General features: G+C 63.2%; 1 protein-coding gene across 1 annotated transcript; it reads right to left on the bottom strand.

The window, feature by feature from the left end:
* Positions 1 to 387: 387 nt before the first annotated feature.
* Positions 388 to 24,519, bottom strand: CNNM4 (cyclin and CBS domain divalent metal cation transport mediator 4). The gene is made up of 7 exons (XM_075910701.2): positions 23,103 to 24,519; positions 7,492 to 7,635; positions 7,188 to 7,325; positions 6,511 to 6,680; positions 5,195 to 5,294; positions 3,884 to 4,065; positions 388 to 941 (listed from the first exon to the last, which is right to left on the bottom strand). Exons 1-7 carry the CDS (start codon positions 24,475 to 24,477, stop codon positions 735 to 737), a joined length of 2,316 nt encoding a protein of 771 aa, XP_075766816.1. The 5' UTR covers positions 24,478 to 24,519; the 3' UTR covers positions 388 to 734.
* Positions 24,520 to 26,176: the final 1,657 nt, after the last annotated feature.

The following is a 26,176-nucleotide window of genomic DNA, read 5'->3' as shown; positions in this document are numbered from 1 at the left end:
GGCACTCGCCCCCATGGCCTGGCCCTCCACTCCCCTCCCCCCCCACACCTGCGCTCCCGCCCCGCCCCACCCGCTGAGGCCATGCAGGGGCCCAGCCTGCCCAGCGCGGGGAGAGAGCTGCTGGGCCGGGCCCCCTGGCCCCAGCTGGGCCCTAGGCAGGGAGGGCAGAGCCCAGGGGGTGGGCTGAGGAGCCCTGCCAGTCCCAGCCCAGCCCCGGCTCCTCTGAACGGACCCCGACAACCCCACAACAACCCAAGACCCCGCCAGAGTCGGGCCAGCGACCCCCCCTCCCCAGGCTGCCTGGCCAGGGACGGATTTGCTGCTGGGCCGGGGCCATGCTGAGCTGCCCTTGGCTGGGCTCTTCCAGCAGGCCTAGGCCTTGAGAGCTCATCCCTTTGGTTCCATCTTTATTCATTTAAATAAAAGCCAGTTTAGAAACAGCAGCAACTGGGCTCTCTGGGTGAGCCCTCTGGGGGCCCCTCTCTGCCCCATCCGAGGTCCAGCCGGGCGCTGGGACCCAGCAGCTCCCTGGCCACTTCCGGGCAGGGCTGGGGGTTCCCTTGTGCATCCTGCCGTGGCCACGGTGCCACGAACCCGCATCCTCAGCAGCGCTGGCGGGGGCTGCCCCGGGCGATCCAAGCACCGGGGGGAGCACTAAGAGCTGGTGGGTGCAGGGAGGGCAGCCCCCAGCTCCCCCTCCCAAAGGGTGCGCAGTGTCCGGCGGGGAGGCCGGCTCAGATGGCGTTCTCCTGGGGACTGTGGCTGCTCCTGTGCTTCTGGCAATTCCTCTCCTTCAGGAGGGCTGAGGTCTCCTCGGCCGCCGAGGGCTCCGCCTTCTCTGTCGTGCCAGGGTCCGTTTTGGGGGCACCACTGTCCGGAGACTGAGGGCAGCTGTCCAGGCGCGAGGCCAGCAGGCCGTTCTGGTATTGCTGGCGTGTGATCTGCAGAGGGGGAGAGGGCAGACGTGGTCAACCAGCCGGACGAGCCCAACAGAGCTCCAGAGCCGGGCCTTTGGCTACTGCCGTCTTGAGTGTAGACGAGCAGCACCAAACTACACAACCCAGCATGCTCTGGCTCTTCTCCCACTCCTACTAGAGACTACAGATCCCAGCACACTACTCTCTGGTCCCTCTCCCACCCCCACCAAACTACAGATCCCAGCATGCCATGCTCCAGCTCCTCTTTCACCCCCCACCAGACTACAGATCCCAGCATGCCATGCTCCAGCCCTTCCTACTGCCTCCAGAGACCACAGATCCCAGCATGCCATGCTCCATCCCTCCCACCCCTACCAGACTACAGATCCCAGCATGCCATGCTCCATCCCTCCCACGCCTACCAGACTACAGATCCCAGCATGCCATGCTCCATCCCTCCCACCTCTACCAGACTACAGATCCCAGCATGCCATGCTCCATCCCTCCCACCTCTACCAGACTACAAATCCCAGCATGCCATGCTCCATCCCTCCCACCTCTACCAGACTACAGATCCCAGCATGCCATGCTCCATCCCTCCCACCCCTACCAGACTACAAATCCCAGCATGCCATGCTCCATCCCTCCCACCTCTACCAGACTACAGATCCCAGCATGCCATGCTCCATCCCTCCCACCCCTACCAGACTACAAATCCCAGCATGCCATGCTCCATCCCTCCCACCTCTACCAGACTACAGATCCCAGCATGCCATGCTCCATTCCCCCCAGTAGGATAATCCCGCACACTCCCTTTTCTAAGAATTGCGTCTGTGCTGGACACTTTGGTTCTTATAAGCAGAATTACAAAGAACGCATGAAATTGGCCGTGACGCTGTAAACATCCGGCTTTCTCCCCAGCTGAAAACACGTCAGTTACTAGAGTTCAATACTTTAGACCAGAGGTTCCCAAACTTTTTGGCATCACGCCCCCTTTTTGATTTTCGAAAAAACCCTCAGCCCCTCCCCCCACCCCCAAATTGTCAAAACTTGAACTGACCGGGGCTGTAAAACTTGATTGTGGGGGTGGTGGGGGGAAGAGGGTTTCAAAAATCCCTTGTGCCCCGCCTGGAATTTCTTCATGCCCCCCAGCTTGGGAACCCGGACTTTAGACTTTAAACATATTCCCCAGGGAACAAACCCTTCCCCACTTGCCAGTGGACCAGCCTGTTTTCCCCAGTCTGGTGCCTTTATTCGAGGCACTTGCTGGGCAGCCTGTGACAACTGCCCAGCAGGCGTCAGCCTTCGGAGCGAGACACCTCGGAGCCGCAGAGCCAGTTACCAATCTCCCCAACTGCAGCCCAGCACAGGCCCCTCCCGTTAAGCCAGCCAGGCGGCCTGGAACGTTTGCGCCGATTTCAGCGTGTTGCTGCCTGTCACCGCAGCGGAGCGTCTGGCACTTGGCTGCGCACTTCCCCGGGCTGCACCGTCGCCGGCCTTTGCCCGAGCCCCTGCGCCACAGGCCACTTGTCAAGTTGCTGTCGCGTTCGGCGCCGCCTCTTCGTCATTTGGGTTTCGTTTCCGTCGGTCTCTGGGCCCAGTCGCAGGGGCCCTCAGCAGGGTGGGCTGTGCCGCGAAGGCCTCGTCCCCGACGCCAGCCCCTCCTCAGCCCCGGGGCTGCTGTGCTCTCGGGGGCTCTGCCCTGGGCGCTACGACCAGCCCTCTCGGCGCGGAGCCGGGGTTCTTGAGCATCCTCCGAGTGTCAACTCCCGTGGGCACTGGCAGCTCTGGTCTTTCCCTGGCCCCGGGGCTGACGGGCAGACGCTGCAGTGTCTGGAGGAACTGACGGCAGATATTCCTCGGGCTGCATCTTTCAAATGGCCACAAGTAGCAAAACCTCTTCCTCCTTTCCTGGTGCACCTTTCAGTCCCACCCTCTGCCCCTCCCCGAGAACGCAGGCGCACGGCCGGTGGGGCGGCACGACGAACACCCTGCGGCTTGACGTGTCCCGGGAGGAGAGGCCCTTTGCCTCGCCCGTCGTTGAGCAGGTGAGCGGAGTCGGACTCGGGTCTTCCCACAACTTTCCTCCTCCTCCACTGTCTGAGCTAAAGGGGACAGAGCCACCAGGCCAATTCCACTTCCTTTGGCTTTCCCCGTCGTCGTCCACGAGGCCCCCGCGCGTCCGACCCGCCTGTGCGCTAACCGTGCTCCCCGGGACCAGGTATCTGCGGCTCCGGGCATCGTCTCCAAACAGTCCCGCTGCTTCCCACGGCGCTCACACCAGCCAGCCCCGCCGGAGGCTCTGCTTCCCACATCCCCCCCAGCCCACTGGTCTCCCCGCACCGCCTCCACCGGGGCGCCAAGCCTGAGCGCAGCCCTCCTCTGCCGCCTCCGGCCGCGCAGTGCTCTCCCAGCGCAGGCAGTCCAGGCGGTGGAAAGCCCCGATTCTGGCTGGGCGTGGGAAGACCAGCCCAGGCCTGGTGCAGAAAGGGCCTTTTCCTGCCGCGCTGACTTGGAAAGAGGCGTGACGGGTTAGTTCAAAGCCGGGAGGTGAGCAGACGCTGCCGGCTTGTTACACGTGACGGGGTCACGCGTGGCTGGTCTGCTGGAGCCTTTCACACGGCGCACGTTGGCCTGGTTACAGGAACGATCTGGGGCTTTGGGCCCTGCGTGCGGCTGAGTCTTGTGAAGGGAGCACGCTGCAGCTGGCCCCCATAAAACACGTCTCATGGGGGGGCCCGATTGCCTTCCAGACCCCCCCACGGTCACAAGCCAGCCCGGGGTGCAGCCCCCTGGGGCGGGGCGAGGAGACCAGCAGGGCTCAAAGGGAACCCAGCCGGGACTGACCGGGCCCCAGGATCCCAGCACTACGAAGCTCAGGGCCTCGGGTCCCTCTGCCAGCAGTCCGAGGCCCCTTGCGTCGCTCCCTCGCCCCGCCCGCCCCACGCCGCTGGCCCAGCCCTCACCTTGAGGAACTGCAGGTCGGTGAGGGCGCGGACGCTGAAGTCGGAGATGTACTGGGAGCTGCTGCACAGGTTGAGCTGGTTGGCGCTGCCGCTGATGGGCGAGACGATGGAGTCCGAGCGCTCGTGGTAGATGAGCGAGGCCGAGCGGTTCAGGCTGCTCATGTGCGATGGGGAGTGCAGCTCTGCAGACAGACGGGCAGCTGAGCGGGTGCGGCCCCCTCGCCAGCCAGCCCCCGCCCCAGGCCCGGCGCTGCAGCCAGCACCCTCCGTCCAGAGAGCCCCAGGCCTGGGGCCGCTCTTGGAAGGGAGCAGCACCACCCTGCCCTCTGCTGGGAGCCGGCCAAGCCCCGTTCCCCGCACACGGACCACTGGACCCGGGCTCTGAGCCTCATCCCCAGAGCCATCCTGGGCCCCAGCTCCTCCCAGGCCGCCCTGGGTCTGGCCTCAGCACCAGGCAAGCTGCAGGGAGGGAGGCCCGAGTCTGGCCCAGCATGGGGACGCTGCAAGCCCACAGAACTTGGCCCAGCCCCGGGGCCCTGCTCAGAGCTCTCCCCTCGGGATCCCGGAGCCCATCCCATGGAAACGCCAATGACCGTGCGGTCTGGGGGTGGATTCCCCATGGTCCGCGGAGGCCTTCCGAGAGGTTCTGCCTGGGAGGAGCCGCCCCGCTATGGGGGGGGCAGCAGACTTGCCCCTCTGGGTGCCTGGCGGGGGCGGGGGGCTGTAGCCTGGTCAGATGCTCTCCACCTCCCTGGCGCGCCTGTCTCTGGGCGGCTCCGGTGGGCCAGTCCCCGAGGCAGATGCGTGGGGCCCGTGAGCAAGGCCCAGCCAGGCCGGGGCGAGAGCCAGGGAACCAGGCCGAAGCTGCGGAAATCTCCCTGGGGACGAGGGCCGGCCGCGCAGGGAGACGGAGAGTGGCGCCCCAGGGCCCTACGCGGGAACGGCCACCAGCAGAGCGTGATGTGCTGCCACACCCGCCTGGGACCACGAGGTGGCGCCAGGCACACGCGGATCAGACAAGTTTTGCCCAATTCTGTGTTGAGAAAGGCCCCGGGGTGGGGTAGCGGGAGGCCCGGCAGGGCGGGGGGGAGGGGCTGTGGGGCAGGAGTGAGGGGCACCGTTGGGGGGGGGAGGGAAAGGAGGACTGGGCTGGTGGGGGCTGTGGGTCGGGACTGAGGGGCACTGGCAGGGCTGGCACGCTGTCCCTGTGAGCCGCAGCCTTGCCTGGTTGCTCCCACTGCCCCTGGAGACACCGAGTCCACCCTTCCCAATGGTGCCCAGGCTCTGGCCCTGTGGGGGGTGGACACTTACCCAGCTGGGGGGGCGGGTTCAGCGCCATCATGCCATAGTAGGAGAAGGCGCCCGTCTCAAATTTCATGTTCTCCTTGCCGGCCTCCACCTCCACCTTCCCCTGCATGGCACAGGGACTGTCAGAGCCCAGCCCACACCCCCCTCACAGCCTCCTCCTCCCCCCACAGCCCTCCACAGGTCCCCATCTCTCCCACAGCCCCCCCCCTCCCCCCCCCCACAGCCTTCTCCTCCCCCCCACAGCCCTCCACAGGTCCCCATCTCTCCCACAGCCCCCCCACAGCCTCCTCCTCCCCCCCCCCCCACAGCCCTCCACAGGTCCCCATCTCTCCCACAGCCCCCCTCAGCCTCCTCCTCACAGCCCTCCACAGGTCCCCATCTCTCCCACAGCCCCCCCACAGCCTCCTCCTCCCCCCCCCCACAGCCCTCCACAGGTCCCCATCTCTCCCACAGCCCCCCCACAGCTTCCTCCTCCCTCCCACAGCCCTCCACAGGTCCCCATCTCTCCCACAGCCCCCCCACAGCCCTCCACAGGTCCCCATCTCTCCCACAGCCCCCCCCCCCCCACAGCCTTCTCCTCCCCCCCACAGCCCTCCACAGGTCCCCATCTCTCCCACAGCCCCCTCCACTGCTTCCCCGCAGCTGTGCAGCCCCCCTCCTCGCCCGCAGCCCCCCAGCCTGCCCCCTCCTTCCCCATGGACAGGTGCTGGCAGGGGAGTGGGGGAGGTGGGTGTCTGTGGGCGACTCCAGCCCAGCAGGCTATGGGGCAGGGAGACAGAGGGGCACTGGGGATCTCCAGAGGGGCTGACGGCGATGGCCCAGGTGAGAGGCCTCCTCTCGGGATACCAGGGCCTGGCCAGGCAGGTTGGGGCAGGACTGAGGCCGCCCGGCACCTGCTGCTCCGAGGCCCCCAACAGGCTAATTCCCACACCTCCCCCAGCGTCTCTGCGGCCCCCCAGTGCCGTCCAGCCGGCAGCCGGGATCCCAAGGGGCAGGCCTGGGGCGACAGCCTCACTAATGACCTGGCGAGGGGGTGGATCGCATCCGCAGGGGGCGCTAAGCTGGGGGGGCAGAGATGGGGCCCGGACACATTGGCGGGCTGGGCCCCAAGAAATCGGACGAGGCTGGAGGACAGGTGCGGAGTCCTGCCCGGGGCGGGCAGAGTCCCCAGCCGGGCGCCGATCGGCAGAAAGGGGCCTGGGACCGCAGTGGGCGAGAAGCTGGGCGCGAGTCCGCCTGGTAGCCAAGCAGGCTGCTGGCACGTCGGGCACATTCGTGGGGGGAAGGGGTGGTTCCCCGCGGGCCGGCCTGGGCAGCACCTGCAGGACGAGGATGAAGTAGTCGGACGGCTTGTTCCGGTGGTACAGGAAGTGCCGGGCCAGTCTCTTGTTCTGCTCGTCAAACTTCAGCTCGTGGACGACGTCGGGGTGTTTGAGCAGCCGCAGGAGGATTTTCTCCGAGATGAGGCTCGGCGAGAACATCGGCACCTCTGGGGGGAGAGGGAGGAGGGTCAGACGCCCCCAGGGCGCTGCCCCTGCTCCCGGCACAGCCGCCCGCCCTGGGAGCTTCCGCAGAACCAGCTGCCCCCCAAGGACTGAGCCATGGCCCTTGCTCCTGATCCAAGCCAGCTTCATGCAGCCACCTCTGGTGTGGAGCGCCTGGCCAGGGGAAGGAGGGAATGGCTGAGAGTCCTGGCACTGGGCGCCATGCCACGAAGTCGTGGGCCTGATGTGGGACAGATGGGGCCCGGGGCTCCGATGCAGATGCCCCGGAATAGGAAAGGCCCCTGGGCACCGGACACGGGGCACCAGCAGCGAGTCGCGCCCATTGGGCCTGCTCTGCCCAGGACCGTCTCCCGCTTGCTTGGCACCTCCCAGTTCTGCTGCCAGGGCCCAGCCAGGATCAGCTGACGCCCCATGGTCCTCCCACGAGTCCCATCACACTCCCAAAGCCCCTCCCCTCCGGCGGGCAGCTGGGCGTCCCGGCGCAGACTCACCCGTGGCCAGGAACCGGTGCGCGGCCAGCAGCAGCTGGGGCGAGACCTTCACCTTGAGCTCGTTGTCCGAGTCCTTGAAGGCAGAGAAATCCCGCTTGTTCCTCTGGGTGGCCACGCGCTTCCGGCTGCGGTTGTCGGCTGCGGGAGGAAGGGGGTGTCAGGGGCGTCCGTGGGCTGCCAGGCAGGGAAAGGCACATGCCCCGGGGCTCTCCCTGCTCAGCCGGTGCCCCCCCCGGGCCTCCGCCCTCCCAGCAGCACGGCTGCGACAGCCCCACCGCGTCCCGGGCGCCGCAGGGCACCTAACTGTACATGTCCGACTCGTCCAGGATCTCCGACTTGATGATCTCCTCGATGACGTCCTCCAGCGTCACCAGGCCCAGCACCTCGTAGAAGGGGTCGCCCTCCCCCTCGTTGTTCACCTTCTGCACGATGGCCAGGTGCGACTTGCCTGGGGGAGACAGAGCCGTCAGCCGCCTGGGAGGGGCACCCCGCCGGCCCGGCCTCCGCGCCGTACCAGTCACCCCCCCCATTCTCCCCGCCCCACACGCCCTCCCTCCCCACCCCCCGCCCCAGCCCCCACAATCCCTCCCGCACCTGCCCCACCCCCCCCTCCATCTCACCCTTGCAATCTCCCCTCCTCCCACACCCTCCTGGGGGGGCCACGCAGTGCAGCTTGGTGGATTGGGCAAACCCTGCCTTACCGAAGGCTGCAATTACCCCGTCCGGCTACCCAGAACCGGGTTAACCTGCTCGTGCTGGGGGCTGACAAAGGGCAGGGAGCCCCCTGGTCCTGCCCAGCAGCGGCTTGGGCCTTGGGGGCCGGGATGGGCGGGGCAAGCTCCCTGGGCCCCAGCAGCCCCAGAGCCAAGGGGGCAGACAAGTGACACCAGCTCCCCCCGCGTCCAGCCCCGGCCCCTCAGAGGTGCCCCCGCGCACGGGCGACAAGCCCTGGGTCCTGGCCAGCCCCGGCCACCACCCGACTTCGGCCCACGCGGGGTCGCTGGGGGTCACGTCAGCACAGAGACTCCCAGGCCGCTGGCAAGGGGGAGCCGAGACCCCTGCCCAGGGCTCCCTGGGGCAGCACCCTGGCCGAGGGGAGTCACCCGGCGGGGACCCAGCTAGGCCTGCAAGTCCCATTTCAGCAGGTCACCCGCCAGGCGCAGCGTGACCAGTTAACCGAGGGGCGGGGCGGGGGCGGGGCTCTGGTTAACCCCTGCCAACGGCCCCCCCAGCGCTGCCAGCGCCCCCCGCCAACAGCCTCCCCCCTGCCAACGGCCCCCCCAGTGCCCCCCACCAATGGCCCCCCCTGCCAGCACCCCCCAAAGCCCAGCCGTGGTACCTGGGGGAGGGTGGGGTGCAGGGCACAGGAGGGGAAGGATGAGACATGAAGGGCAGAGGCAGCGACTCGGGGATGTGGGGGGAGCCGGCTCTCGGGGCACGGCTGGAACAAGCCTCGCGGACCCCACTGTGCGTGGGCAGCTAATGGGCCCCAGCCGGCCCGGCCCACTCACCCCAGTTCTGCTCCCGAGCCCACAGGCCTGTTTCATCCAGAGCCGAGGGGAACCCCCACTGGGCTCCGGGCCCCAGCCAGGACCCCTCCTCCTCCAGGCTCTGCTGGGCCAGTCGGGAGCCAGGGAGGGTCTCTGGCCTGGCCCCTGCAGCGGCCAGGGGATCGAGGCCCAGTCGCTCCCTGCCCCATCCCTCCTAGTCCCGCCCACCGAGCTCTGGGTCTCGCCTCTCGCCCCCTGGGCAGAGCAGGGCCGGGAGACCGGAACGCGGGATGCTCCACGGCGGGTACCCGGCTACCCGGACGGTTGAGCAGGCGCTGCCGCCTTTGAGGCGCAGACTCAGCCCTTGGCTCGTGCTGCTCTTCCCCGGCAAAAGCGCCACGTGGAGCCCGGGACCCGCTGGGGGCTCTGTGCGGCGCCGTGGCAGGAGCCCGTGGCCGGCGGGGGGGTCTCCAGCTGGTCTCCCCAGGGCCCTGCCGCTTCGCGCTGTGCGAGGAGCCGGACGCCGGGCTCCCACGGGGGCGTTTCCAAGAGGCAGCGCCACACGGAACTGGGGTCTGGCCTCAGGCTCCACAGGGCCCTGCCGCTTTGACGTACCCCCCGTCCCACCCTTGCTGCCCCCTTCTGACGGGAGCGACTAGCTCTCCACATCCCTGACTCCAGTCTCAGCCCAGTGCCCTGTCCAGGGAGTCTCCTCCTGCTGCCCCCTAGAACTCCCCACTCGATGGGTTCCAGGGGGTACGCGGGCAGGCACAGGGGAGGTACGGGGGGGTACAGGAGAGGTACGGGGTGGGGTACAGGAGAGGTACGGGGTGGGTTATGAGGGCAGGCACAGGGGAGGTATGTGGACAGGCATGGGGGAGGTACAGGGGAGGTACGGGGTGGGGTACGGGGGGTACAGGGTGGGGTACGCGGGCAGGCATGGGGGAGGTACAGGGGAGGTACAGGGTGGGGTACAGGGGAGGTACGGGGTGGGGTATGAGGACAGGCACAGGGGAGGTATGTGGACAGGCATGGGGGAGGTACAGGGGAGGTACGGGGTGGGGTACGGGAGAGGTACGGGGGGTACAGGGTGGGGTACGCGGGCAGGCATGGGGGAGGTACCAGGTGGGGTATGGGAGAGGTACAGGGGGGTACAGGGTGGGGTACGTGGGCAGGCATGGGGGAGGTACGGGGTGGGGTACGGGGGAGTTACGGGTAGGGTATGGACTGTAGGTGATGGCCAGTGGTGTTCTGTTGGTTTCTTTCTTGGGCTTGTCCCGTAGACAAGAACACCACTGGCCATCACCTACAGTCCTCAGCTAAAACCTCTCCAATGCATCATTAGTGATCTACAACCCATCCGGGACAATGATCCCTCGCTTTCACAGGCCTTGGGAGGCAGGCCACTCCTCGCCCACAGACAACCTGCCAACCGGAAGCATATTCTCACCAGCAACTACACCCCGCACCATAATAACTCGAACTCAGGAACCAATCCTTGCAACAAACCTCGGTGCCAACTCTGCCCACATATCTACACCAGCAACACCATCACAGGACCTAACCAGATCAGCCATACCGTCACTGGTACATTCCCCTGCACATCTAACGTAATATATGCCATCATGTGCCAACAATGCCCCACTGCTATATACATCGGCCAAACTGGACAGTCCCTACGTAAAAGAATCAATGGACGCAAATCAGATATTAGGAATGGCAACATACAAAAACCTGTAGGGGAACACTTCAATCTCCCTGGACACACAATTACAGATCTAAAAGTAGCCATCCTGCAGCAAAAAAACTTCAGGACCAGACTTCAAAGAGAAACTGCTGAGCTCCAGTTCATCTGCAAGTTTGACACAATCAACTCTGGATTAAACACAGACTGTGAATGGCTTGCTAACTACAAAAGCAGCTTCTCCTCTCTTGGCATTCACACCTCCAGATCAGCCACTAGAAGTGGGCCTCATCCTCCTTGATTGGATCCACCTCTTCATCTCCAGCCTGATCCTGGCCTGCATATTTATACCTGCCTCTGGAAATTTCCACGCCATGCATCTGACTAAGTGGGTCTTTGCCCACAGAAGCTTATGCTCCAGCATTTCGGTGAGTCTCTAAGGTGCCACAGGACTCCTCGCCGCTCTTGCAGATTCAGCCTAACACGGCTCCCCCTCTGATACTTGACAAGGAAGAGGGAGACACATGGTTCTCCTTGGCCTCTGAGCACAGGACAAGCAGCAAGGGGCTTAAACTGCAGCAGGGAGGTTTGGCCTGGACTTTAGGAAAACGCCTGCCAAGGGGTTACACACAGGGACAAGTTGCCTGGGGGGTTGTGGAATCTCCATATCGAAGAGCTGGCTGGACAGACGCCTGCCAGCGATGGGTTCGCTAATACAGTAAACTTCCGATAATCTGGCACCTTTAGGACCCAGGGGGTGCCGGATTATCAGCTATGCCAGACTATCGGAAGGGGGGGCTATGAGGGGCTTAGGGTGGTGTGGGGGGGATGCCACTTCAGACCCCGCATAGCCCCCCCCTTCCGATAGTCCGGCTCTGCCCCAGGCGTCCCCGATTCAGCTGCTGCTGGTCAGTTTCAGCAGCAGCTGAATCAGGGACGCCTGCGGCAGAGCAGCTGGGGTGCTGCCGGGTTGGTCCAGTGGCGCCGCCCCTTGGCGCTGCGAGATCAACCCGGCAGCACCTCAGTTGCTCTTGGGGACGCCTGGGGCAGAGCAGCTGGGGTGCTGCTGGGTTGGTCCCGCAGCGCCAAGGGGCGGTGCTACGGGACCAACCCGGCAGCGGCAGCACCCCAGCTGCTCTGCCAGAGGCGTCCCCAAGTCAGCCGTTGCTGAAACTGACCAGCGGCTGACTCCGGGAAGCCTGGGGCAGAGCAGCTCTGCCTTGGGCTTCCCGGAGTCAGCCGCTGGTCAGTTTCAGCAGCGGCTGAATCGGGGACAGCTGGGGTGCTGCCGGGTTGGTCCCGCAGCATCGAGGGGCAGCGCTACAGGACCAACCTGGTGGCACTCCAGCTGCTCTGCCCCCGGCTTCCCCGATTCAGCTGCTGGTCAGTTTCAGCGGCGGCTGAATCGGGGAAGCCGGGGGCAGAGCAGCTCCAATGGTCCGGCTGCCCGGAGCACTTCTGGGTTCCTGATGGTGCCGGACCAATGGAGTTTTACTGTACTAGGATGTAAAGGGGGATCCGGTTACCCAGGAAGTAACAGGCTAACCGGAACGCCGACTGGGTAACCGGGTAACCAGGCCTTGCCCAACTGCTGCTGGACACCTGACTGCACCAGGCCAGGGCAGGCCCAGCTCAGGTGGGCCAGCTGGTGGGGAACCCCGCACTGGAGTGGTCCCAGCAGCCAGGGGAGCAGCCCCAGCCCCACCCGGGGTGGCCTTGTGCAGTGCAGATTCCACCATGCGCTGACCCTGGTCCAAGTGGCAGCTGGCTCCGGCGCTGCAGAAATCCCAGAGCCCCAGGGGCTGCTTCAAGGTGGGCTGGGGGTGGCAACGTCAGACACGCTCGGGGGAGCTGCCTCAAGCCAGTGGCCAGGAAACAGGGTTGGGCTCTGGGCTCCATCCCCAGAACCCACCCAGCTTAGTGTCAAACCAGAGACTTGGCCCAAAAGAATCAGATGAGGTTCCGCACAGACAAGTGCGGCCTCCAGCCCTTGGGACGGGGGGATCCCAAGCCCTGCTGCAGGCTGGGGACAGACGGGCTAAGTAGCAGTTCTGTAGAAAAGGACCTGGGGGTTACAGTGGAGGAGAAGCTGGATAGGAGTCAACAGGGGGCCCTTGTAGCCAAGAAGGCTAATGGCACATTGGGGCGCATTAGGAAGAGCATTGCAAGCAGATCCAGAGATGTCATTATTCCCCTTTATTCAGCTCTGGGGAGGCCACATCTGGAGTGTTGTGTCCAGTTCTGGGCCCCTCACCATAGAAAGAACGTGGCCGCATTGGAGAGGGTTCAGTGGAGGGCAACCAAGTGATCAGGGGGCTGGAGCACATGACCTGTGAGGAGAGGCTGAGGGAGTTGGGCTTGTTCAGTCTGCAGGAGAGAAGAGTGAGGGGGGATTTGAGAGCAGCCTGCACCTCCCTGAAGGGGGTTCCAAAGAGGCTGGCGAGAGGCTGTTCTCAGTGGGGGCAGGTGGCAGAACAAGGAGCAAGTGGCTCAAGTTGCAGTGGGGCAGGTCTAGATTGGCTATTAGGAATAACTCTTCCCCTAGGAGGGTGGGGAAGCGCCGGGCTGGGTTCCCTCCGGCGGGGGTGGAATCTCCATCCCTAGAGGCGCTTAAGGACCGGCTGGACAAAGCCCTGGCTGAGTTGGGTTGGAGCAGGGGGCTGGATTTGATGACCTGCTGATGTCTGAGTCTAGGGCAGTGTTTATGGGACTAACTTCTGCCGAGAGAGACGAGCTTTCCAGCTGCAGCCGCGAGGGGAAGGGAGATTATCTCAGGAGCCCCACTGCCTGCTGTCCCTCTGCCCCCCCACCCGTGCCCCTGCCCATGCTGTCACTCCTCCCTTCCCCCCGCAGGGAGCATGCTAGCTAGCCCTGCTGGCCACACCGGCCCATCCGGCTTTACTGGAAAGGCAGCTCCCAGGCAGAGGAGACAGTAACCAGGACCCCAAGGACTCGCCCTGTGGGATGGGCAGGTGGCGCTGGCAGGGTGTTTGCACAGATCAGGCAATAACCTCTCCCCTGCACACTCTTCTCCAGCCCTTAGCGCCTCCCCTTCCCTGCTGCACCTCCCGGCTCCCCCCTGGGGTCGCTCTGCCCCCCGGAGGAGGTGGGGCTCCTCGCTCTGCGCCCTCTCCTGCAGGCCAGCAGCACCCCCAGGAGCGAGCAGCATGGACCCAGGACAGAGACAGAAACAACTTCCTGACACGCAACCGAGGCTCACCCGGCCCTCTGCGGACAGGGCCGTGCCCGGGGACAGACCCACCTCTGGGCCGAGCACTGACCTGCAGAGGTCCCACTGCACAGCAGGAGCATTAACTCTTATGCTTCCTGCCAGGAGGTTTACAGGATCTGTGGAAAGAGGCTTTCTTTCTCGACAGATCCCCCTCTCGACTGCCGGCGACAAATCTGCAAAACACGGCGGCCATTTTTATGAAAATTAGGCGCAGGATATTTAAATCCCTGCCTCATTTGCAATGTTGACCTGCCTAATCTGCATCCCTCTGCCGACAGAGCGATGCAGTCTAGACATACCTACAGTCTGGTCCACATACCTACCGCCTGTCACACACAGCCCGGCCTGGTCCACACACCTACCGCCTGTCACACACAGCCCGGCCTGGTCCATATACACCTACCGCCTGTCACACACAGACCGGCCTGGTCCACACACCTACCGCCTGTCACACACAGACCGGCCTGGTCCACACACCTACCGCCTGTCACACACAGACTGGCCTGGTCCACACACCTACCGCCTGTCACACACAGACCGGCCTGGTCCACACATCTACTGCCTGTCACACATAGACCGGCCTGGTCCACATACCTACCGCCTGCCACACACAGACAGGCCTGGTCCATACACCTACCACCTATCACACACAGACCAGCCTGCCACACACAGACCGGCCTGGTCCACATACCTACCGCCTGCCACACACAGACAGGCCTGGTTCATATACCTACCACCTGCCACACACAGACAGGCCTGGTCCATATACCTACCGCCTGCCACACACAGACCGGCCTGGTCCACATACCTACCGCCTGCCGCACACAGACAGGACTGGTCCATATACTGCCTTTGCCCCTCCTTCCGACCCAAACCAGTAGCTCACACACATATGTCCAGGCATCGACAGGGGCTCACCTCTCAGTAGGTCAGATTCTGACTCTCTGCCCCATCGTCTACTGTCCCCCTGATCTGCTTCTCTCCAGCCCCATCGTCTTCCTCCTCATGCCAAATTTCAGCCACCCCCACCAGCACTGCATCCCCACCGCTGCCCCAGCTGGGCCCAGCAGTGCCAAGGGGTGATTAACGGGAGAGCTGGGAACCCCCATCACCTGCTGGGCCATGAGGACAAGCGGTCTCCTCCCCCATGGGGACTGGTGCATGCCCCGAAGCGGGAGAGAGGGGAGCTAGGGAAAGCAACTCTGCCCCTGAGCAGCAGAAATGTAAGTGGAGAAACGTTTCCTAAAACCGCGAAGGTCTTTTCCTTCCAGCGGCCCTTCCGCAGAGCCGAGCCAATCCCCAGGCCCTTGGAGCAGCCAGGCAGCCGGTAGCCCTGCTGCCACTCCAACAAGCCAGCCTCTAGCACTCAGGGTGACCTGCTCCAGCACAGCCTGCTGTAGCCTGTAGACAGGCAGGGTCTCCCCCAGTGGCTGCAGAGTGAAACTGACAAGCTTCTGGTCAGTTTCACAGCAGCTAATCAGGAAACTGTCAGGAATCAGGTCAGCTCCTGCCAGCTCTGAGCTCCAGGAGGGAGCCCAAGGCAGGGGGCAGGAACAGAGGAGCCCCTCCACACTGGCAGCAGCCTGGGAAAAGGGCTGCTGTAGAGGGGAGAGAAAAAGCGACTCGTCCCTTCCAGCAGCCAGGGCAGGCCTGGGGCTTCCAGGTAGCCAGCACCCTACTTGCCAAAAGCTCACTCAGTGATGTGATCCCCCCGGGGGCAGGGAGAGCCGCCATCGTCACCTTCCTTCCTACCGGGAGCCAGGTCCAGCGGCCTTGACGTGCCCCGGCAGCTCCTGGCACGGAGGGAGCAGAGCGGCTGTGCCCAGGTTGTCCCTGCTGGGCAGAGAACGGAGCTGGCCGAGTGGCGTGGGATGGCTGCGGAGGGAGGGGGGAGGCAGCACTGGGTCCCCCAACGCCGGGATCTGGCTGCCACCTACATCCAGCCAATTCCACAATTTCAGGGCATGTACTTGGCATCAATGGGGGGAGTCAGGGAGCTGAAAGGGGGCCCTTGCCAACCCCAAACACCTCTGCAATTGTCTCTGGGTTGACAAACGGGGCTGACAGCAGCCACTGCCGCCTCCCAACCCAAATGAGCTCCTCTCTGCCCAGCCCCCCATAGGGTCACAGGCCGACCCCTGTGGCTTAACTCCCAGGCCTATCACAAGGGTCCGTGGGGAGGCAGGAGGGGATGGGCGGCCCCAGCTTTGGGGGGAAGGAGGCGGCACACCCAGAGCCCCTGGCAGAGGAACGGGGACCCTGCCACGGTGGAGGATGCCCAGCCCCGCGCACGGGGGCAAGCAGGGAGAGCTGCAGGACGGGGGCATCCCGGGTGTGTGTGCAGGCGACTGGACAAGCATCGGATTCTAACGCAGGCTAGCCTCCCCCGCTCGCTGGCGCGTTCCCTAGCTCAGCCAATCAGCGCCAGGAGGAAGGGGACCTGCCCATTTCCGCTTTGGGAAGGGAGGAGTTTCAGAGACCAATTTCCCTCCGATTTCTCCACATCGTTCCTGAAATGCGGTGCCCAGAACTGGACACAAGACTCCAATAATCCGCGCGGAGCAGAGCGGAAAAACGACTCCTCGTGTCTTGCTCACAACACTCCTGCTCACGCAGCCCAGAATCATGTTTGCGTTGCACTGTCGGCTCATGTTTATCATAGAATCATAGGACTGGAAGGGACCTCGAGAGGTCATCGAGTCCAGCCCCCCGCCCTCAAGGCAGGACCAAGCTCCGTCTACACCATCCCTGACAGATGTCTATCTAACCTGTTCTTAAATATCTCCAGAGAGGGAGATTCCACCACCTTCCTTGGCAATTTATTCCAATATTTGACCACCCTGACAGTTAGGAATTTTTTCCTAATGTCCAATCTAAACCTCCCCTGCTGCACTTTAAGCCCATTACTCCTTGTCCTGTCCTCAGAAACCAAGAGGAACAAATTTTCGCCTTCCTCCTTGTGACACCCTTTTAGATATTTGAAAACCGCTATCATGTCCCCCCTTAATCTCTTTTTTCCAAACTAAACAAGCCCAGTTCATGAAGCCTGGCTTCATAGGTCATGTTCTCTAGACCTTTAATCATTCTTGTCGCTCTCTCTGTACCCTTTATCTTGTGGTCCACTATGACCCTAGATCCCTTTCTGCCGTACTCCTTCCTAGACAGTCGCTTCCCATTCTGTGTGTGTGAAACGGATTGTACCTTCCTCAGTGGAGCACTTTGCATTTGTCCTTCTTAAACTTCATCCTGTTTGCCAGATCATTTTGAATGACGACCCTACCCTCCAAAGCAGTGACAACCCCTCCCAGCTTGGGATCATCTGCAACCTTTATAAGCGTACTCTCTATGCCAATACCTAAACTGTTGATGAAGATATTGAACAGAACTGGTCCCATAACAGACCCCTGCAGAATCCCACTTGTTCTGCCCTTCCAGCAGGATTGTGAACCATTAATTACTACTCTCTGAGAATGGTTAGCAAGCCAGTTATGCACCCACCTTATAGTGGCCCCATCTAAGTTGTATTTCCCTAGTTTATTGATAAGAAGGTCATGTGAGACCGTGTCCAATGCCTTACTAAAGTCTACATATACCACATCCACCGCTTCTCCCTTCTCCACAAGGCTCGTTATCCTATCAAAGAAAGCAATCAGATTGGTTTGACATGATTTGTTCTTCACAAATCCCTGCTGGCTGCTCCCTATCACCTTGTTATCTTCCAGGTGTTTGCAGATGGATTCCTTAACTATTTGCTCCATTATCTTCCCTGGCACAGAAGTCAAACTGACTGGTCTGTAGTCTCCCGTGTTGTTCTTGTTTCCCTTTGTATCGATTTGCCCTGCCAGACACTCCAGCTCCATGGGGTGAGGTGGAAGATCAGGCTCGGGGTTACCCACATGACCAGGCGGTCAGTCAGCTCTCTGCAGACCCAGGCCTGCCCAGCAGCTGACAGGCAGAGTCTACGCTACTCAGCCTTCAGCATCCCGGCTGGGGCGACCCGGCTCTGGGAATGCTGCTCGGCCCCCGATAGGGTCTCCCTCCGGCAGAGCAGCAGTCACAGGGCCCTGGCAGAAGTGGGGGGGTTTAAGCACCCAAGAGCGACACAAGTTGTGTCAAGCAAGTGCGAGTGTCCATGCAGGTCAGGCAAGGGGCACAGCCCAGAGCCCCGCCCCCGGCCTGAGGACTCAAAGGTCGGTTTGTCGGACCACGTCTACCCAAAGGATGTTGAGGGGAGCAACACTCGGCCCCAGACCCGGGACAGAACTTCTGGCCCCGCCAGCTCCGAGACGGGTGTTGGAGGAGAGGGCAAAGCTACGAACCCCCTTTGCAGAGCACAGTCTGGGTTAGATCTAGGGGTTCTCTCTATGGCTGGCAGTCACCAGCCTGTGGTGCAGGGAAAGCGAAACGAAGGGGTTTCCGAATGCAGCACGGCGGCTGGAGAGCTGTGCTCCTGCTGGGTGGGGGCCCGGCTTTCGGCACCAGGAGGACGCAGGGCGCCGCGGCCGACGGCGTCAGGAGGCTGCTACTGCAGAGACACGGCAGCACAAACAGGACGCCCGTGGGCAGGGGAGCAAGGAGCCCGCCCCAGACTAGAGATGTTAGTGACTATAGTCGCTTCTCTCCCCCTTTGTTGCCTCTATCAGTGAGAGGCGGGGGGGGGGGAAGCAGGAGCCGCTGCTGGGGGGAGCCAGCTTACAAACCGGTTCCCCCCCAGCACCGTCTCCGCAGCAGGGAGGGGAGGCAGGGGACCAGGCACGAGCCAGGAATCAGCTGTCGCAGCTTGCGCCTGGTCCTTGCCACGGAGCCGCAGGGGGGTTAGATCCCGGGCCGGCTCCTTGCTGCGGCTCTGCGGTTTCCCCCGGGATCAGCTCATCAGCGAGGCGATGGAAATTCCACGGACTAGTCAATTAGCCGATTAAACGCCACCGAACATCCCTCGCTCGGACACGGCAGCCTCTGAGCTCCGCCCCGCGGCGCAGCCGGCGCCGAGCAGAACGGGCTCGGTGCCTTTGGCACCGGGGAGTAACGATCCCGTGGGGCGAAGGGCAATGACAACCCACCCTGGTCTGGCCCCAGCTCCCGCCCACCGCCATGTGCCAAGGAGCCCCGAGGGAGCTGGCTGGGGGCGGCTCCAACCAGCAAAGGCAGGACCAGCAGGGCCTGACAGAGAGGGGGAAGGAAAGGCCCTTTGCTGGGGGCCCAGCTCATCGGCGGGGGGGGGGGGGGAGAGCACAGCGCTGGAGAAAAGCTCGTTGGGGCGAGGGTCGGGGCCGGGCTCCAGGCCCCACTGTGCAGCGCGCTTGGAGACATGTGGGGAGCCCACTGACTCCACCGGGCCAGAGGCGGGGACTCCCGGCAGGCAGCTGTGCTGAGTAGAAGCCCGGGCAGCTTCCTGCTCCCCTCCCATCAGGGCCCGGTTCCTAGGACTCCGAAGCCACCGTCGGGGCAGGTGGCAGGTGCCCACAGGGACAGCGACAGGGACGGGGGGACAGACAGATGGCGCACGTCTCTCATTGCAGGCAGGGCCAGCTTCCCTGCTAGCCTGGGGACGCAGGGCAGTGCCCCAGCAGGAGGGACCCTGGAAAACCTGGCCCCTTGTTCATTCCCTCCTTGGCTCTCCCCTGCACTTTCTGCGCCTGCTACCCGGCTGAGCGGGGAGGCCAGGGCAGGGCAGAAGGTGCCGCAAGGCAGGGACGGGGAGAGCAGGGGACAGCTGCTGAACTGGAAAGTCCAGAAGCCTGAAGGGATTCATTGGGCCCTCCCCGTGCCACGGGAAGCGACTGCCACAGGAGATGTTTCGGCAGGACTTCAGGGGGTATTTACAGATCTTCTGTGAGCCTCCACTGCCCTGCCCGAGCCAGGACAAGGCGCTGGCGAGCAAGGGGCGATTTGCTATCCCGTTACAAACATTTCCCAGGGCAGGCTGGGTTGTGCCCCGCGGGGGCTGCAGCTGATTTTGCAAGGCTGATTCGCATCTGAAGCGTCACTGGGGAGCGGAGTTAGTCTGTAGCAGGAAAAACTTCAAAAACAACAGTCTAGTAGCACCTTCCAGACGGCACCGTGAGCTGCCGGGGGCACAGCCCACTTCTTCAGATGGCAGGAAACCTCCCTCAGGGCAGAGCTGGAAGGCTCAGGACGTGAAGAAAAGCACATCGGCCTCAGCCCTTGGCTTTGGCTGCTCTAGGAACCAGCCCTCCTTCCTGAAGGCCCACAAAGCAGGGGGGAAGAACTGACTGGAGAGACGCAAGACTTTGGCCAGAGACTGGGGAGCCAGGCTGGGCAGTGGGAGACCCAGGTCAGCCCCTGCTCCGTGTGTGGGAACAGGAGAGAAGCCCTGCCCTGCCCTGCCTCCAGTCTGCACTGTCCTGGGCGGGGGGGCAGACACACACCATGGGGATTAGCTGCGGGGGGTGAGCGGGATGTTCCCAGCTGGACGACAAGGGGTGCAATCGACCTGGGGATGCAGGAGCAAGGGGGCCTGGATCCGTGCACAGAGAAGGAGCCTGGCGAAGAGGCGGGGGGGGGGGGGCTGATGTGAGACATGACAACAGAGGAGGAGCGTAACGAGAGCAGAAAAGCTTCCCCCACTGAGCTCTGTGACGAGTCCCCATGGCGAGGAACCGGGGTTCCCACCCTCTGGCTTTCAAGGGCCGGAGCCCCAGCCAGCCCCCAGTCCACTGGCAAAGTGAGAGGCTGCATGGTGGGGGCAGAGCCAGGGTCCCGCCTGCACCTGGAGCAACCCCGGGGGGGGGGGGGGGGCAGGACATGCTTTGTGCTGCTGCAGGTGCAGGCGAAGCTGAGCACTTTGGGGGCTGCCCAGGAGAGATTCAAATGCCCCCCAGCTGCTCAGCAGAGCGCCCACAGCCGCCAGCCAGTGTTTCCACTGGTGGTGCACGTCCGCACAGGCCTCCGTGCGCAGAACAAAATGTATTCCGAAGCCGGATGGAAAATATTAGAGGGAACACGGGGGTGGGGAGGGGAGGATGACCAAGAGAGCGGAGTGAGGAGTCCCTGCCGCACAAGGCCGCAGGGCCATGGGGAGTGAAATCCGGGAAGAGCTTGTCCGACCCCTACCACAGCATCTCCTGTGAGGCAGCGGGTTTGCCCACGGTGCTCCGTGTGTCTGTGTCAGTCTCCAAGGCACCACAGGGATGCTCGTCTTTAGAGTTACAGACTAACATGGCTCCCCGCTACAAGTCCCTGCCAAGCGAGTGGGTTCTCCCAGGTAGGCGTGTGCCCCCAAAATCCCCAGCAAAGGCCCCAGGCCCTACCCAAATTGCCTCACGCTGTGTCTTCTGCAGCCAGGTCGCAGGGCCCGGAGTCAAAGGCTTCGTCCGCAGCCAGGAGCTGTCAAGCCGGAAGTCTCAGCCTCACCCTCCAGCAGAAGCGCATGACAATGCGGCTGGCCAAGAGACCCCTGTTTAGCAGCTCCCACTGTCTCCAGGTGGGTCTGGCACATCACTCCTTAGCAGCCAGGGCTGGGACCCCGATTCTCGGGTATGGCCCTCACTCCCCTGCTGCAGAATCAACGTGGCGAGGTTCAAATCGCCGGCAGTCGTGGGGCGTGACCGGGTAGGGAGCGCTCGTACCGAAGGCCACGACTGATTAGTAACATTGAGTTTCGCAATAGGAACTGGGGGCCACGAAGGAGACCGGCAGAGAAGCGAGAAGGAACAGAAAGGAGGAGGAGGGAAGGCCTGGAAGGACTCGCCCCCGAGACACAGCCTGAGACCAGAGCGGCTGAGAATCCGCTGCACGACTGATGTGACGCAACCAGGATCCAGAGGGGCCGGGCCGGCCTGGCCACGGGGAGTTCGCCGGCCAGGACCAGTCCTGGGCCGCGCTGCTGCCGGTCCCAACACAAGAACCGCAGTGACTCCCCTGGCGCCGGAGCGGGGGCCCGCCAGTCTGCGCGCTCAGATCTCTGCTCTGACTGTGCGAGTGCTGGGGGTTGGACCCCGTCCAGCTACAGGCCACCAACCCACGTGGCCTTGCCATGGCTTTGGGCCATAGCTGACTCCAGGCCGGCCTTCCAGGGGAAGGTCTGTGCTGCCCACTGCCAGAAGTCACAGTGGGCCCATGGGGTTACGCCGACGCCAGCTGAGGTGCCCTGGTGCCAAACCAGGCCTGGGGTGCCCAGCAAGAGCCGTTCCACTGGGAAGAGACGGGATCACAACACACGCTCCCAAGCACGTGTGTGTCTCTGCCCACTGGGTGGGGCAGCAAAGCTAGTACCTGCCCCTGGCCGTGCACAGTTGGGGGGCAGGGCAAGTCCTGTCCTGGACATCCTAGAGTAGAGAGCGAACCCTGCCTGGAGGATCTGAGCATGACCACTGCGGGAGGGTGACCCAGGGACAAGCAGTTTGTTGCTTTCACTTTCTGGTGACACAAAGCTGTAGATAAGGCCTCCTCAATCACAGCGGAAGTGGGAACCCACCAGGAGGGGGAGGGGGGACACTTCTGCCCCCCTCCCATCTGTCTGAACCCTGAGTCTCTGTCATGCATTTGGCTGACTCGGCACCATGAGAAAACGATCCACAGTCTGAATTAAAGAGACAGCACCAAGTGAAACACCCAGTATTTGAGTAAGGGCATGTCCTTCCCTTTGCTAACACCACCAGAGAGATCAAAACACTCGGCTGACCCCCAGAGCCACAACTGCCCCCTCCCCCCGCCCTGCTTTCTCTATTTCCTGCATTTCATTCCACTGGGACAACAGATCCCTGGATTTCCTCCATACTCCTAGATCAGTTTCACTTTCAAGTTCTCTACCTTGGCAGGCCCTGGATGTTTGGGATGCAAACACGTGGGGATAGGGTAGCTCCAGATACAGATAAAACCCCAACCAGAGACTGTGTGCAAATATAGCACTTCTGTCAATATTAGCGGTTGGGAAGCTTTTCAGACCCACACTCTCAGGCTGCCCAGCATCACTAAGGAGTCTCTACGGCCGAGTATGCAATAAACAAGCCTGTTTTGCAAAGCATTTCTACTGTTTCGCACTGCACAGAATTGGCCTTGTCCCAATATGTGTCTCTCCCTTCCCCGCAGCGCAAATGTCCCTGCTGCGGGGCAGTGCGCTAGGAGCTCACCCCTGCCGGTGGCCCAGAGCACAGAAGTTGGGGATGGACCGACTCACTAGCTCATCTCCACAGGGCCCAGCCAGGGTTGGTTCCTGCATCATATTCGCAAATGTTTGGTCTAGCCGAGTTGAATGGATTCCTGCACTTCCCGTGGGGAGGACAGGCCTGCACAGCTAAGCTCAGCTCCCTGACCCCACTCCACTACGGCCGCCAGAGGTGCCTTTGGATTTGCACTGGTTTAACTGAGCCCAGTGGTGGAGAGATTCCCGTGATGGTCGCCCTGAATTTCCTCTCTCACTTTCCCGCAGTTGCAGCCCCTGTGAGCTCCTCTGTCTGTCCACTAAAGCCGCACACCTACTGCGCTAGCCCTCCAGCCCAGCCCAACACATCAGCCAAGCAAGCAGAACCCAGCCTGGGCTGGCTTACCCTTTTTGAACTCCTCCAGCATAGCATCCAGCTTGGTGTCATGGAAGACAAAATGGACCGGGTGGTTGTAGAACTTGGTGATGGTCTTCAGGGGGGTACAATCGTCAGGGTCCACAAAGGCCAGGTCCTTGACATAGAGGATGTCCACGATGTTGGAGTGCTCCTCCTCGTAGACGGGGATGCGGGTGTAGCCGCTCTCCATGATCTCCGACATGGTGTTGAAGTCCAGGATGGCGTCGCTGTGGATCATGAAGCAATCGTGGAGCGGCGTCATGATATCCTCCACCGTCTTAGTCCGGAGCTCTAGCGCTCCCTGGATCATGTTGAGTTCCTCCTTCACCAGGTCATTGTAGGGCTCCGTCACCTTCAGCATCTCCACCAGCTTCTCGCGGTTGTAGACGGTGCCAATCTCCTGGCCCAAGATGCAGTCCAGGAGCTTGCTGACGGGGAAGGAGAGGGGGAAGGTCACGAGCATGAAGAACTTGGTGATGACGATGGTGTTGGCGCCCACGGCCAGGCCGTGCCGGGAGCAGAGCGCCTGCGGGACGATCTCGCCGAAGATGACGATGCCGATGGTGGAGGCGACCACGGCGCCGATGCCGGAGCCGATGAGGTCGTCCAGCAGGATGGTGAGGGTGGTGTTCACCAGCACGTTGCCCAGCAGCAGCGAGCAGAGCAGGTAGTTGCCCTTGCGGCGGATGGGCTCGATCTTGCGGGCGTAGCGCTTCTCCTTGTCGGTGCCGCAGTTCTGCACGATGCGCAGCTCCATGGGGTCCAGCGCCATGAGGCCCAGGTTGAGGCCGCTGAACATGCCGGAGAGCACCAGCAGGCAGATGATGAGGATGACCTGGAACCAGAGGGGCAGCAGCGACTTCTTCTCCTCCAGCACCATGAGGCGGCCGTCCTGGCCCTCGTGCTGCAGCCAGGGCTGGCCGGGGCCGCTCTGGGTGCAGAGCACGTACAGCTTGGTCTGCTCGTGCTTGCGCAGGGGCTGCACCTGCACGTGCAGCACGCCCGAGGTGTTGCGGGCGTCGTGCATGCGGGGCTGCACCACCAGGTCCTGGCTGTGCTCGGGGCAGGTGCCGTTGGCGCTGGCGTTGGCGCCCAGCTCGGCGAAGGCCACCCACTCGCCCGTGCGGGGCTGGATGCCCAGCCCGAAGAGCCGCAGCTGCACCTGGCTGCCCTCGGTCACCTGGATGAGCCCGGCCGCGGGCGGCCCGGGGGTCTTGCTGCTGCCCTCCAGCCGCATGCCCAGGATCAGGCTGCGCCCCCCGCCCGCAGCGCCCGGCCCCGCCGCCAGGGGGAGCGCGAGCGCCAGCCCCAGCAGCGCCCGCAGCGCGGCCCCGCCCCCGCGCCCGCCGCAGCCCGGCGCCATGTTCCGCTCCGCGCGCCGCGCGCCAACAACCGCCCGGTGCTGGGCAGCGCGGCACGTCACCGCCCCGCCCCGCCCCGCCCCCCCCGCCCCGGCCCCGCCCCCGCAGCCGCCCCGGCCCCGCCCCCTGCTCGCGTCTTAAGGGGGCGCCGCGAATAGCGTGTTAAGGGGGCGCCGGGAGTCCGTGGGGGGGGGGGGGGGGGGGGCAGTTCCTGGGGGAGGGGGTTGCAGGTGGGGGGGGGGGGCGTTCACGGGGCAGGGGTTCCCAGGGGGGCAGTTCCTGGGGGAGGGGGTTGCAGGTGGGGGGGGCTGTTCATGGAACAGGAGGTTCCCAGGGGAGTGGGATGTGATGGGGGGGCAATTTCTGGGAGGAGGGGGTTGCGGGGGAGGGGGGTTGCAGGTGGGGGGGCCGTTCACTGGGGAGGGGGCTCGGGGCAGGGGTTCCCAGGGGAGCTGGATGGAGCAGGGGGGCAGTTCCTGGGGGAGGGGGATTTAGGGGCATGGGGGTGGTTTGTGGGTGCCCTGCCCTAGGGGTAAATTGCTGTCCCATTGTGAACACGGGGGGTGGTGCCCTACCAAGGACCTTGTGACCAATCTGTAGGGCGAGGCTGAGGGTTAGGCCCTGACCTCCCCCCGGCTCTGCATTGTCAGCTTCCCGCCGGTGGAAGTTTCCTCCTCTTTCCCCTGGTTTGCCTTGATTTGTCCCTGGTGTTTACAGCTTGCCATAAAACACAGGAGCCAGGAACGGGCTGGGTGCTGGGGTGGCTCAGCCAGTGCCACCCTACAAACTTGGATGCAGCTGCAAGTGCTCCTGGCCTCCGCCCCAGGAACAGCCCTGGCAGGGGCTCAGCAGATCACTGCGAGTGCATGGCCACGGGGATTGAATCCGGCTGTTTTCCCTGTTGGGCCCAGACCTGAGGGAAGGCAGGAGCAGTCTCCTTTGGGTCTGCCCTAAAGCCTGGGGAAGTCAATGGAGGGACTTTAATGAGTGGGCCCCAAAACTGTGCGTTGGTGAGCTACTATTTACCATCTCTGGCAATAGGAGCGAAGCTGAACCCTTCCCACTGCATCCACGCTATGGCACATTTCTCAGCTTGCACCACTCCCCCCAAGGTGCCCCTCAAGCCAGTCACTGCTGGACTGTCCCAGCCCATGGCAATCCTGAGGCAGCTCCTTCACCAACACTCTTCCTGAGATACAACACAAAGAGAGGCCATAGCATGAGCCCCAGTGGCTGTAATGGCCCCCCGGGGGCACTGCCTGCAGTGTAGTGGTAGCTGGGTGGGTGCCAGAATATTAGCAAGACAAGATGGTGACATTGTCTTGTACCAGACCCACTCCTGCTGGTGAGAGAAACAAGCTTCCCAGCCACATAGTGCTCCCCCTCAGCTTGGAGGAAGTGCCCAGCTGCCTCTCCCGGCTCTGTCAATCTGTGGCGCTAGAAAGCTTGTCTCCCTCACCTACAAATATCACCTCACCCACCCTGCCCCGTTCCAGTCGTTGGCAGAGATGTGGCTGGAGAGTAGCTCAGCACTAGTACAGCCCGAGAGGCTGGTGAGCACAGAAGAGGTTTTTCAAGCACCTTAAGCTGTGAATTGCTGTACCCGCAGCTTGCAGCACAATTCCCCCCAGGCTAGGGAGGATGGGTTTTACCATCCATGAGAAAATCTGGGGCTGAGTTAGAAGCTGCTTTCCTCCAGCT

This window comes from Pelodiscus sinensis, chromosome 28 (genome assembly GCF_052426305.1).
Source record: "Pelodiscus sinensis isolate ZL-2025 chromosome 28, ASM5242630v1, whole genome shotgun sequence".
In the NCBI taxonomy this organism is placed as follows: Eukaryota; Metazoa; Chordata; order Testudines; family Trionychidae; genus Pelodiscus; species Pelodiscus sinensis.
This window is presented reverse-complemented; position numbering and strand designations above follow the sequence as displayed.